Source organism: Natrix helvetica (genome assembly GCF_964273705.1).
Source record: "Natrix helvetica genome assembly, chromosome: 1".
Classification (NCBI taxonomy): domain Eukaryota; kingdom Metazoa; phylum Chordata; class Lepidosauria; order Squamata; family Natricidae; genus Natrix; species Natrix helvetica.
In genome coordinates this window covers 179,207,211-179,221,402 of record NC_138548.1, presented here as the reverse complement: position 1 = coordinate 179,221,402, position 14,192 = coordinate 179,207,211, and the positions used below count along the sequence as shown (strand labels likewise).

At 37.6% G+C, this 14,192-nt stretch overlaps 1 protein-coding gene across 5 annotated transcripts in view; it reads left to right on the top strand.

The window, feature by feature from the left end:
• Positions 1-296: 296 nt before the first annotated feature.
• The window catches only part of SF3B1 (splicing factor 3b subunit 1), a 28,198-nt gene continuing 14,302 nt past the window's right edge, over positions 297-14,192 (top strand). The window contains exons 1-11 of one of the 5 annotated variants that reach the window (XM_081934430.1): positions 322-477; positions 4,419-4,585; positions 4,775-4,876; positions 7,543-7,657; positions 9,444-9,523; positions 10,709-10,876; positions 11,191-11,428; positions 11,941-12,153; positions 12,585-12,706; positions 13,720-13,917; positions 14,007-14,108. In XM_081934430.1, the coding sequence (XP_081790556.1) occupies positions 450-477; positions 4,419-4,585; positions 4,775-4,876; positions 7,543-7,657; positions 9,444-9,523; positions 10,709-10,876; positions 11,191-11,428; positions 11,941-12,153; positions 12,585-12,706; positions 13,720-13,917; positions 14,007-14,108 (1,533 nt within the window). In that variant the 5' untranslated portion in view covers positions 322-449. Of the gene's footprint in view, positions 478-4,418; positions 4,586-4,774; positions 4,877-7,542; positions 7,658-7,722; positions 9,524-10,708; positions 10,877-11,190; positions 11,429-11,940; positions 12,154-12,584; positions 12,707-13,719; positions 13,918-14,006; positions 14,109-14,192 lie in introns of those variants that run through there. The other 4 variants (XM_081934431.1, XR_014173698.1, XR_014173696.1 and 1 more) reach the window with 4 other exon arrangements.

The following is a 14,192-nucleotide window of genomic DNA, read 5'->3' as shown; positions in this document are numbered from 1 at the left end:
AACCTACTCCTTTTGCCACCTATAAAGATCTCTGTTGCTTTTAACCTACAACAGGGGTCTCCAAACTTGGGAACTTTAAGACTTGTGGACTTAATTGTGGGAGTTGAAATCCACAACTCTTAAAGTTCCCAAGTTTGGAGACCCCGACCTATAGGGTACTTACTTTCTCGGGACACACTCGCAACGAGTGGCCTTCCGACAAGCAGGCGAAGGAAGGGAGTAGAAGGGGGATAAAGGGCAGAATTCCAAGAGAAGGGACCTCGCTTATCAGTGCATTCGAGCGACTCTGCAAGTTTCACGATCTACCGTTTAAACCGCCCTCCCTTTCTCCCCGCCTGCGCGGGAGCTTCCCTCGCAACCCCACCCACTAGCGGAAGTTGACGTCGTCGCGAGAAGGCGCTCAGCGCCCCCTTCCATCTCGCTTCCCGTTTTTCTTCGAGCTCCACAAAATGGCGAAGATCGCCAAGACCCACGAAGGTAAGAAACGGCCGCGATCTTTCACGTTTGGGCCGCGCCCTTTTGGCCGCCTCTCCTCGTCTTCCTTTTCAAACGGTCGCCAAGCCATCGGGGAGAAAGCGCAGGGTGTGAGGAGAGAGTCCGGGCGGTGAAGCGGCTGGGTCTACGTCGGGCTTGGGGCCTGCGCGTAATGGCGTCGCGGAGCGATTTTCTCCCGCTTGCCCGCTCCTCTCCCTCCGGCCTCCGTGTCGTCGGTAACTCAGTCGTGGGAAAGGCCCAGAGGGCGGCTGGAGAAGTTGGGTGTGAGCTGGGAAGCCCCGGCCGTTAGGATGGGCCCGTCAGATAACCGCCATCTGTTTCTTCCCCACTCCGATGTAAGCGCGCACTCTTCGGTGCCCGCTCACGGAATTAAAATGGAGGAATGTTTTTGTTCGTTAAACGACGAAGACGTTTATTTGACACTACTGGTTGTTTATGAAACTTGCGCGACCGGAGGAAAAAACGGGCGAGAATAAGTAGATTCGGGTCGACGTGTGTTAGGACATAAGGCCCGTTTTCTCTCTCAATATTGGGCGTCCGACGAAAGGTAGCCTGCTTTTGGGGTGAGGGTGGGTTTCGTTGTTTAACGTAGGACGGTTAAAAGGTGCAAAAGAGGTTTACCAAAGGAAACCTGCAAGAAACAAGACATGAGGAAGGGACCTCAGAGTATAGGAGGAGGGGTGTGGTTACGGTTTTGAACTAGGATGAAGAGACCCAAGTTTAGATTCACTAATAACAGCACTTTTGCGGTAAAGTTTAGGATTACTACTAGGAGTATGATTAACTCTTAGTAAATTTATTAAGCACATTTAATAAATTAATGAAGGTTTTTAAGAAGACACTGGACAGTCAGCTGTCTGAAATGGCTTGACCCTATTCTAGTTCAGGGGGTTGAACTAGAAGACTTCCAAGGTCCTTTCCAGTTTTATTGATTATTGATGATTGATTATGATTTACCCTTAATAACGTTATTAAGCATACTCTTAATCTACCTCACTGGGTTGTTATTGTTACATTCTTGAAGATTAAAAACATAGATCTAGCATGTTTAAGTCATATGTACTTTGACCCTTCTGCCTTTCTGAAGCAATTATAAGCAGTTAGAAGGCAAAATGTTATTTGTTTCTGTTATTGAACCTAGCCAGTTTGTAATCTTCAGGATATGGCATACCATATTGTAGGGATGTAATTTGGGAGTATTTGACATATTGTATTTTCCACCTCTTCAATGGCTTCTATTAAGAGAGGAACACCTTGCAGCTCTTTTTGCATTTTTCCTGCCTGAGTTATTTATTAACTTTTTATTTCAGATTGGCTTGTTCTTTTCAATAGGAAGTTCAAAATGTATCAATCCAGTTGAGCGTCATAGGTTTTTTTTTTTAAGATAATGAGAAAATGGATTTTTCACTTTAAACTGCACACATCATAAATGATTGATGAACATTGAAAATATTAAAGATTTTAGGAAAACTAGAAATTATATAATTAGAAACAATTATAAAGATAATTGGAAAAATTAAATGAAAATTCAGTGTTCCCATTACATACAAAAGGAGCTATTATTTATGTATGGGGAAAATGATCCAAAGTAATTATTTAATAATTATCTACTAATTATAGCAGTCAGTGAATGTGCCACATAATATCTGTTTTAAAATTAATACCATATATGTAAAACTGATCAGATGAGATTTCATCAATTTTTCTACAAAATTTAATTTAAAAAATTAAACTAGCATGTATTTTGTATGGCATAGAATCTTCTGTAAAAGCTAGGAATGGAAAGGGAGCCAAAATTGGTGTAATTGTATTCTTTAATAAGAGATTTGAGAATTTTCTTAATAGTCTGGTGAGTCAGTTTCTTTAATGGAAAAATGATTGTTTGGATATAGGCTGAAAATATTCAGGGAAAGATTAAAAATTATATGACTTACCACTAATAAAGCAAAAAAGATTAGGTTTTAATAAGAAGTTGGTCTATTCATATTGAGAGTTGGATAAAAATAACAGTTCATTGAAATGCCTGGATACCATAGCTAGATATTCATGTATTACTTGCTAGATACTATGTATTAGTTATTTAAAAGAGACAGTGTATTTGCACGTCACATTAAGAAATAACTTTTAAGAGTTCCTGCTTAACTGGGATTGATCAGAATGACAGGGTATTTTGCTCAGGTGCTTCCATTTGACTTGCTGTAAGCAAGATAGATTGAAAACAATCAACCAAAGTGTATTGTGATGTCTGTATTCACACTTCTGATTTGTTCCAGTCTTATAGTTGAAAGTCATGAACAAAGATTCTAGAATGAATTCTAAGAATTAAAGTGATGCAAGCACAGCCTTTATTTAAGTGTGGTTCTTAATGTGTTTTTCTCACTTCAATGCACATGTGTAAAAGTCCTGACATATAATATCTTCTCTGATAAGTTAGAAGACCTTTAAGCTTTGTAAAATTATCTGTAACTTTTTTGATAATATGACCCATTATTTTTATTCTAAAAAGTAATGGGTAGTATTTTTTACAAAATTGGAATATTGGTTAAGCCAGTTGTTTGGTGTGGGCAGAGTTACTTAAATTTGCCAATGTTCAAGACCCCAAGCAACGGGGTGAGCTCCTGTTACTTGACCCAGCTCCTGCCAACTTAGCAGTTTGAAAGTATCTAGATGCAAGTAGATACATAGGTATTACTTCAGTGGGAAGATAACAGTGTTCCGGGCACCTTGGCATATAATCATGCTGGCCACATAACCATGGTTGTGTCTTCAGACAACACTGGCTCCCTCATTAGGAAACAGAATTGAACATTGTGCCTTAGAGTCAGACATGACTGGACAGGGAAATTGTTACCTTTTTTACCTTGTCCTACTGTATTTGGTGAATGGTATGTTGGAGAGTGCCCTTAATTAAGAGTTGGACATATGTGCTCTTATTCATTTATGCACAAGAATAAATTAAAGTTTTTCTCTCTTGAAAGAAATGTATTTTTGCATTATGGATGAATATGGAGCTGGAATATATTGCAAAATATGATTTGACATAGTATTGAATACATTTGGTTAAAACAAAATGCATTCCCCACATAATGTGAAATTTAAGTATTCTCTAAAAATGCTTTAATACTTGCTTTTCCTATGCATGGAGGAGAGGGGAGCCGACAATATAAAGCATGGTTTATTAATTGTAAGCATTTAACATACAGAGTAATAGAAGGTGGATAGTCTCTGCTCTCCAACTCAAAATCTTAAAAAAGAGGGTAGAAAAATTAGGAAACTTTGGGACCAGTTCCTAATATCTTGGAATTTCCAATCTCTAACAGGCCTAAAAATGCTGCTATGGGACACCCAAAACCAATTGTCCTGCAGCACCATAACAGAAAAATTGATTCTGCTAGATTACTTTGAGGAAGAACACATACACACCCTTTTTTTTAATACGATGAATGAATATAGGAGGTTTTTTCCTGGCTGTTTTTGTGTTTTCAGACAGTTGTGTGACTCAGGTTAGAGTGCAGTTACACTCTGTCATTCATTATGTCTGTCAAAAATTCACTCTGTCAAAAATTTATTATGGTTTATGAAGTTACACAAATCAAGTTTGACTGGGAATAAAGGTAAACTTCTCAAAATCTGGTAGAAATTTCCCCAGAGAATAAATGTGCATTTGATGCTTTTTAAAGCATATTCATAAAATTGTTCTTAACACCAAGATCTGTGTACTAGAACATTCATTAAATTATACATTTAAATTGCTCTTACACAGAAATAATATGTAAGCTCTCAAAAAAATCAATTTTGCCAAGATTCATAAATTAAGAGTGGAGAGAAGATACAAGTTATAGAAAAGGTCAATGTAATGCTTTCAATATGTTTATAAAATTGTTTTGAAATGTGTATAATATTGGCTTGTAACTTTTTCACAGACATTGAAGCTCAGATTCGAGAAATTCAAGGCAAAAAAGCTGCGCTTGATGAAGCTCAAGGAGTTGGCCTTGATTCTACAGGGTATTATGATCAAGAGATCTATGGTGGAAGTGATAGCAGGTTTGCTGGATATGTAACTTCAATTGCAGCAACTGAACTTGAAGATGTAAGTGTAACCTATTTTAATTAGCAACAGCACAACTGCATTGTTTAAAGAGTTCATGGATTCAGTTGTTTAACAGTTATGTTTAAAAAGTTCCATTTATATTTTTAAAGAAATCTTAAATTATTTTAGTGCAAAAATATATTCAATAAAAATAGTGTTGATCTCCCCTAATCATCTTGATTTATGTAGGATGACGATGACTATTCTTCTACAAGTTTACTTGGCCAGAAGAAGCCTGGGTATCATGCACCGGTGGCATTACTTAATGACATACCACAGTCAACTGAACAGGTGAATTTAAAATATATTAATACAATAATATACAGAGGTATTTCATGTATGTATGTATGTATGTATGTATGTATGTATGTATGTATGTATGTATGTAGAGTATTGACAACCCTTGTGCCAAGGAGAAGAAAGAACACAACAAGAGTTAACTGGGGTCAGTGGAATACAGTGGTCTCTTAACCAGCTATCCTGTGCAGGGAGCAATGTTCCCCCGCGGCGGTGCAGCCGCACACATGACAAGACAACGCTGCCCAGCAGTTTCCAACTGCTGTGCAGTGATTTTTTTGTTTTAAACATGCCTCCCTTAACAAAACCCCAGTCAACGGGATCGAGGCTTTGGTGAGATTGACCTCCCCTTTGGAGACCGGCGTGGAGAAATAAACCACCGTCCCCTTCAATTAGCACGCTGAAAAGCAAATTAAATTCACCCCTTGTTCCCCCGCTCGCACTATTTAAAGAAGGGGCTTTGGAAGAGAAGTGAAAACACAGCCGAGATGGGGGGAAAGGTGGCGCCTGGCAGCGAAGGCTTAAGAAAGGGCAGCAAAGCGGGTTAAAGGGGCTGATTAAAATGGTTCCATTTTCAGATTCTGCCCTGCCCCCGCCTCCCGTTGAAAAGCCTTTTGGGGGGGGCATTTCCAGGCTGAAGCCGAGGGGGGGGGAAAGAGAGAGAGAAAGTGCTCCTTTTCCTATTCCTCCTTTTAAAACCACCTTTATCTTTGGCTGCCAGAGGGGAAGTCAGTTCCAAGTGCTCCGAAGGTAATTTCGGGACCAATATAATCTGTTACTAAACGACTCGCAGCCTGAGCAGGCCGGGTTTGATTCGGATTTCCGCCACACCTCGCAAACTCACGGTGTTACTCGCTTCTTCCTCCCTGCTTGCCTAAAAGTGCCCAATCTGAAGAACTTTCCTGTTTTTTTTAACCCGAATCGTGGTTGCCCCCAGCTTCTAAGAGACCCGAAGCCCCTTCCCTCCTTTGATAAGACAGAAGTGCTGGATACAAAAGAAGGTTCTATTTGAAGTTGGCAGGATTCGAACCTCCTCCTTGATTAACTGAGCTCATTCACCACTCTCCCTCCCTCCCCCTTTCATTATTTTTAATTACAGTAGAATAATCCCCTCCTCCACCTTTAAAGGGATTTCTCTTCCCCCCCCCCTCCTAAATTAATCTGGAGCCTCAGAGAGATCAAACGAAAGATGGTAGAAAGTAGGTGGACACATTTTTTTAAAAAGTCTGGCTTAGTTGTTATTGTGTTTAAGCTGTGGCGATTAATAGTAAGAACTTGAACCCTGAAATTTCCAAGTACTGTCACCATCATTTTCTTGTGTAAAATGTCCTGTAATGTGCACCACAGAGAGAAGATGTGTGGACTCAGGAATTGAGTACAGGTGTGATAACATACATAAACACACCTTGAGGCAGACTGGATGGGTAAATATTCCCTCCTCTGCAGGAACAGATCACATTCACTCTATTATGTTTTAATCACAATATGTAGATTTGAAGTGTTTTAATATTGCAGACTTGCAGTATTATAAGTGATACTGATATTATATAACACTTAATTAAGCGGGTACCTTGAATACACATAACTTTGAGTTTCAAATAACACTGATTTCGTTGTCTTGGGTGACATCTGTGAAAAAATTTCAGGTGCTCGGGCATGAAAACGTGCCGCTTAAACACTATACCTCTCCACGCACACTGAAAAAAAATTAGAGGGAACATTGGGAGGGAGTCCAAAAGGCCCAAGGTGGAAGGGGTGTAATAGTAGGGGAGGAAGTGGAGGCTGTTTGTGCAGGCCAAAACAAATGTGAGGTCTTTGCCTAAGGATTGTGTGGTCCTCGCTTAATGACCACAGCAGAAACTACCATGATTTATTTAACATTTGCTTAGTAACAAATTCTGGTCCCAATTACAGTAATTAAGCAAGGGCTATCTCTGATTGAGATAATTTATACATAAACAAGATTCCTTATTTTAGTAGTATACATTTTGATGGGAGATTTTAAGGCGGACCTGGGCATTTTACGCACCTGGGCCATATCTGGCCCTTTGGGTATCTTGTCCAGCCTATGTGAGATCAATTGGAAATTAGAAATCAAATATACATGTATGCCAAGAACGCAATACAACTGCTTGACTTTTATTTTGAAGGTAACTTTTTCAATTTACATATGTGTGTCTGCCTTTGCACATTTATAGCCCTGTTTTGGCCTTCCACAACATTCCCCGTTTCTCATGTGGCTCCTTGGAAAAATTAATTACCTACCCCTCTTAGAGGGTATTGATGGCACTTTAGTTTTGTAGAATGTATTATTTGAAAATAATTATGATGAAATCTGAAGGATTAGCACATCTATGATGTAGAAATGTGACTACAAATGTAAAGCCTTTTTAACCCATATGTTGGCATTTTACCATAAAGAATTGTTTAAAGAGTAACAGTACTAATCACTACCCTTATAGACTGTTAAAGCAAATGCTCAGTATAGCTACATGAAGGTTTTTTTTTTTTACCATAATTGTCTTCAGTTTGTCTTTTCCCTGGTTCTCCAGAATGTATTTCAACACTCCAGAACAAATTTTGAGTATGATAGAACAATCTGTTCCAGCCTTCACCTGCAAATTTTATTGAGACTTAAATCTTATTTATCTCACTTTTAGTATGATCCATTTGCTGAACATCGCCCACAAAAGATTGCCGACAGAGAAGATGAATACAAAAATCGGAGACGGATGATGATTATTTCCCCCGAACGCCTTGATCCTTTTGCAGATGGTAAATTATTTTCATTTTTCACTCAATTTTATCAGTTTTGTTTCCTTAAATTATCTTTAGCCCTTTGATTTCTGTTGGCATGCTTGAAAATTCAGGAGTTTTAGTTTATACACCTTGAAAGTTGTTTAAAATCATAGTTTGCCATTTTGTTCATCCTTTATAATACAGATTTTCTTTCCAGGTAGAAGGACAAGAAAATAATGAACCATTGCCATAGAAACACAAAGGGTTAAAGGTTTCTCTTTTCTTATTGCTTTGGTTATATATGCTGTACTTTGAGTGATTTTAATATTTAGTGCTCAAGAATCTTCCAACTTACTGGATGCTTTCAATCCAAAAGTAGAACATAAAGAATGACTGCTTTTAAAATTGTACCTAGCAAACAGGAGCAGTTGATTCTCACATTTTGAATTTTCAAGACGTTTTTGAGAGAAACAAAAGTAACATTTACAAACATTTGTTTCTTTTAGTAGCTCAGATCTATTCTGATAAATTTTATAAACCTAGCTTAGTGCAATGGGTATCTGTGGACCTGATGGAAGCTTTCCTTGGGTGAGTTAGTTTGACAAGGAGCCTTAGAGCACCTGTTGATTAAAACTATAACTGGTTGCAGGTTTTTGTAAATTGGAATTTCAGCCTGCATGAATTAATAGGGATATGGATTTTACTTGCTTAACTGTCATTGATATAAACATGTATTGTCAGAATTCACAGGCCCATACTAACTGTCCTTAATTTCTTTCCTACAGCAGTACTGCTATATGCCAGTCCTGTCTGCATTCTTAAGGGTGCAGTTCAACACATCCTGTGTAGATAATGGTGAAAAAGTATCCCAAAGGAAAGTCCTATCAAAGCTGGTGTCAGAATGACACTGCCAATTGGGCATTGATGTTCAGCATAGCAAATGTATTAAGAATTTTATTTTGTCCTAAATACTTATGCTATACTACTGGTATAGCCAATCTGCACTTTAAAAATAGTGCATCCTAGATAGGATTGTTACTATATGGCTGGGCTTCCGTAAATATTTGAAGTTAGAATAAATTTCAAGGTTCAAATTAATATTTATGATGTGGGGAAAGACTTTTTGCCTGTGAGTATCCTTATGGTAAAAACAGTGTACTGCAATCAGTTCACAGTTGTAATTATACCTTCAGAATAAGTGGGGGGAGAAATTGGGTGCTCTTAAAGTGAAGCCCTTTTAACATGCCTCCACAAAGTTAAGAATCTGGGGTTCATTGTCCAGATTCATCAAACATATACACTGATCTGTATGATAAAACAATTTGAGTTATTTAGGTTTACAGTAGTACGTATAGTCAGATATCATAGGCTTTATCAGCTTGAACAAGGTAATGTGTTGATTATAAATATCTTTCCAAAGTGTTACTAATGGTAAAGAGATAATTTTCTAGGCTTCTATTCTGCTGCTTGAAGTCAGAACTGCTGATGGAGACAAAAGGCACGAAAGTGTACGTATTCCGGATTAGCAACCCAGGAACCCATCACTTCTGAAGACTCTTAACTGTTTTGTCATTTTATCATTCTTATCTCCTTTAAAATATTTGTTTTAAGCTGTTGTAGTTATGTTTGTGTTCAAACAGGTTAAATTGATCAGCAAAGTGAATAAAAGTAAGATTCATATAATTTCTTTAAATCAGTCAAAATATTAAAATTAATTGATTTTGAAATAAAATAAAGTTAGAATAGAGCAGTTTTAAAAGCCAACTTTTCTGCCTTTCTTGCACTTATTATGCTTTTGCCCTGTTGCTGTTCTCTTCTGCAGGTGGGAAGACACCTGATCCTAAAATGAATGCCAGAACATATATGGATGTTATGCGTGAACAACATTTAACAAAAGAAGAGGTTAGTTGGCTAAGATTGTTACTCTTAAGTTTCAGTTTTTATTTCTCTTAGGCAAGGCTTTTCTTAGTTCATGGCATGTTGAGGAGTTCCTGAAGAACCACTAGTATTGATGTCTTCTTTGATGTATTTCTTCTTTGCTTAATGACACTACTCAGTTCTTGCTTTGGAGACAGAATACTTGAGAATATTGTAGGAAAATGATACGCAACATACAGAGAGGTTTCCCTAACATTAAGACTTATCAAGATCTAAAACATGAAATATGGATAATATACAATTATATGAACATTTAAAAGCCTGGCAATATGCCTGTCTCAATAAACGGATTAAAAATTCTGGCTTTGTATTATACATGAAGTAGGCTGATTTATCTGCTGAATATGCTTTGCCAAGGCCCACTTTAAATCATACTACTGTTCACATTCTCTTAGTATATATAAGAAATTGTAGTTTGATATATTGTAAATTCATAGATGCACACACATAGACATACATAGTTAATTAACAAGTGCATAAACATGTTTAAATCACGTGTAAGTATAATTTGAGCATAAATTATTCAGATAAATACTTGTTCAAATAAAAACAACAGTGATTTGTACTAGCCAGGAAATACTGTGGTAATTTTGAAAATTTAGATCAATATATTCTGTATTTTGCTTCATATATGCCACTCCCTTTATATACATGGTTTAGGTTTACTCATTTGGCTATACAGGTAGTTGTCACTTAATAATGGTAATGGGACTGGAATTTCTGTTGCTAAGCAATGCACTTGTTTGACATGCTGCTTAGTGGCAGCAGTTCTTGTCCTTCCTGTTGCCATTTATTAAGCAAATCGCCATTTGTGACAGTTTCCCCATTGACTTTCTTTTTGGAAGCCAATGGGGAATGTCTCAAATGATGCTCACGTGACCCTGGGGAGACTGACTAACATAAGTATGAGGACTGGTTGTAAATGCCACTTACTCAGCACTGTTATGAGTTTGAACAGCTGCTGAATGCTGGTTAAAGGAGGATTATCTGTAATTGATTAATGCCAATAATGAGAAATGCTAACCTGTAGAAACATTTACATCCCAAATTAAAATGTGGATCCATTTAGAAAATATGAATGTACCAATGACTTTGTGGACTTATTTTTTAGTTCATAGTTTTTGAGACATAATCTTTTCTCTTTAACAGAGAGAAATTAGACAGCAACTAGCAGAAAAGGCTAAAGCTGGTGAACTTAAAGTCGTCAATGGTGCTGCATCCCAGCCACCATCAAAACGCAAACGGCGTTGGGACCAGACCGCTGACCAGACTCCTGGTGCCACACCTAAGAAATTGTCTAGCTGGGATCAAGCTGAGGTAACATCTTAATGCATGTTCTATTTTTTTATTCATTAACTTTGTTATCTGCCAAGTTGGAAATAAAATATAGGACAAGCTTATAATAGTGCTCAACAGATACCTGTTTCAAGCACGGACAACATTCTTCTGTGACATTTCTAAATTAATCCATCAATGAATCTGCAGATCTAAGCCTCAACATTTTAAAAAAGAATAATGTATCCTGTCATTTGAACCAGACATAAGACTCTTGACTGAAAGATATGATAGGTGTTTTTGCAAAAAGTTATCTCGAAATACTTTTTCTTTAAACTATATTTTGTTTTTTTCAGACACCTGGACATACTCCGTCACTGCGGTGGGATGAAACACCTGGTCGTGCAAAGGGCAGTGAGACACCTGGAGCAACCCCTGGATCTAAAATATGGGATCCGACTCCTAGTCATACACCAGCAGGAGCTGCAACACCTGGACGTGGTGATACACCTGGTCATGCAACACCTGGGCATGGAGGTGCAACTTCCAGTGCTCGGAAGAATCGATGGGATGAGACTCCCAAAACAGAAAGAGGTATTCTTTGTGAAACATACCAAAATATGTTTAGTCTAGTGTATCAATCAGTAAATTAGTACCTTACGTTTAGCAGATTATCTTAATTTCAAATGAGACCAATAGTTTATTTAGTATGCTGTTGGAAAGCTTTTGAGTTCAGGAGTTTTTATTCTTTTAACTTGATTTTTGTCCCCCTAGTTCTCATAAGCTTTAGCTGTATCTTAATAACATATTGATACTTATGCTAAAAGTAGAAAGTAGGTGACCTAATAAGCCACTTTTTTAAAAAAAAGAATGTATTTTGGGTATGTTGATGGAGGTCTTTTGCTCAGAGGAGCAAGACAATATTGCATATTAGTAAGCTCCTTGTATACCAGTCCCAGAAAGTAAACTAATAACCCAATATAACACTGCTTGGTTTAATTATTATAGATAAACCTGAGATTAGGAGATTAGATAAAAGTACTGTGAAAGTTTTTACTTCTATTTGTGAACAATTCAATTTGAAATGGTTGGATTTTGTTTTCCAGATACACCAGGACATGGGAGTGGATGGGCAGAAACTCCTCGTACTGATCGAGGGGGTGATTCCATTGGTGAAACGCCAACTCCTGGAGCGAGTAAAAGAAAATCACGTTGGGATGAGACACCGGCAAGTCAGATGGGTGGCAGCACCCCTGTATTAACACCAGGCAAAACACCAATTGGTACACCAGCTATGAACATGGCAACACCTACACCAGGTAATTTCAGTTGCCTTAATAGCCAAAAATCTAGTGGTCTGCTAGATTCAGTGGTATTGTATGAGAAGGGATCTTTGGCCAGTAGAATGTTCATTATTCTTAAAGTTTAATTGAAGCGCTCATGCACACATCTGCCCTGCTTGACACTTGCCTTGAATAGGAACATACTAGAGCATTCAGGAAAAAGGAATGTAAGGAACAAATGAAATCCTATTCTATAATCATAATTACTTAATGCTGAAGTTAGCCTCAATATTCATGATACTGTCATACTAATGCTTCATATTTGTGCTTTACTCAAACTTCATAGTATCAGGTGAAGTTAAAGCATATTTAGAAACATACTACTTGGACTTGAAATGACCAAGATTTTTTTTTAAACTATGCATGTTGTCTCCATGTACTTCATATATTGAACAAATTCTTTATAGGGCACATAATGAGCATGACTCCTGAACAACTCCAAGCCTGGCGATGGGAAAGAGAAATTGATGAAAGAAATAGACCTCTTTCTGATGAAGAGTTGGATGCGATGTTTCCTGAAGGCTATCGGGTAAGGAATAAGCCATGTACAATTATAGTATTTGTGTGATAGATTCAGTGTATACATAAATAATCTACACGTCACTAATGGGAATAAAATATTTTGATTCTATATGAACTATGAAAAAGAAATATCTTAAAAGGCCGAAGATTCTAAAATTTAGCATGATCTCGAAAATTAGACTGAACTTCAAAGATCTAGTTAGAATGAACCAAAGTAGTTGAACAGCTAATTCATCCCCCACGTGTTGATTTGATTTTATCTTAAGGTACTTTCAAAATGTCTTCATTTCTGATTAAACGGTATGGGAGTTAATAGATTATTGAGGAGGGTACTGGCTTTCAGCTCTTTCCATGTTGTTCTTTTTTTGACCTCAACATCCTCTAATGCAGTTCCATCAGTAGGAGCTAAAAATTATCCCTAACAATTTTTTTGAAAATAGGACAAGATACAAGCACATTTTACAAGATGGCAGAGCTGGGTGCCTGGCAAATTCATACTTCTCCAGTATTTAAATAGCGATATTCAAGAAGTCCATATCACTAATGCATGTTTTCTGGGGAGAGGGCCTTAGAATTGACTGTGATGGCCTGGGTTACTTGGACTCTGTACCTCACATTCACCTTGGACAGAATTGTTTCCCAGAAGAGAGTTTGAGGACCAGCACCGTTCAGTCCAGAAGCAATGTACAATAGTGCTCAGGGTAAAATGACAAAAACTCCCAAGTAATGACATTTGTTGTCTGCGTCTGGAATAGTAGAGCTATGGAAGGTCATTGAATGACTAGTTAGTTGCTTTCTGTTGGGCCAAGCTGTCTTACAGCCTTCTTGTTTTAGTGAAACATTGGGAATGCTATATAAATCCCCTTGAGCTTCTAGAATAAAGCAGTGTCTAAATTAACAAATAACAAATCTTAACAAATAAATTGAAACTATTCCTAGAAAAAACAGCTCTTTTCAATTTAAAGTACGAGATTCCTTTTTTCTTCTGTGATGTGACTATGTGCTTATTTGCCCCTTCAGGTTCTCCCTCCCCCAGCAGGTTATGTTCCTATTCGTACTCCAGCTCGTAAACTTACAGCAACACCAACTCCCTTGGGTGGTATGACTGGATTCCACATGCAAACAGAAGACAGGACTATGAAGAGTGTCAATGACCAGCCTTCAGGAAATCTTCCTTTCCTAAAACCAGATGACATACAGTATTTTGATAAACTGCTGGTGAGTTCTTTGGTCTGAGAGAGTGGTGTTCTTTGGTGAAGAAATTCAAGTAAATCTATATTAATCTTGTATATATGTGGCAATTACAGGTTGATGTTGATGAATCAACTCTTAGTCCAGAGGAACAGAAAGAAAGAAAAATAATGAAACTGCTTTTGAAGATAAAAAATGGCACCCCTCCAATGAGGAAGGTAAAATAGACTGCTTCCGTATCAATCCTTTTGTCTTGTCTTTGTTCCTAGATTGCTTTCAGCTTTGAGATAGGTATGTGTCTA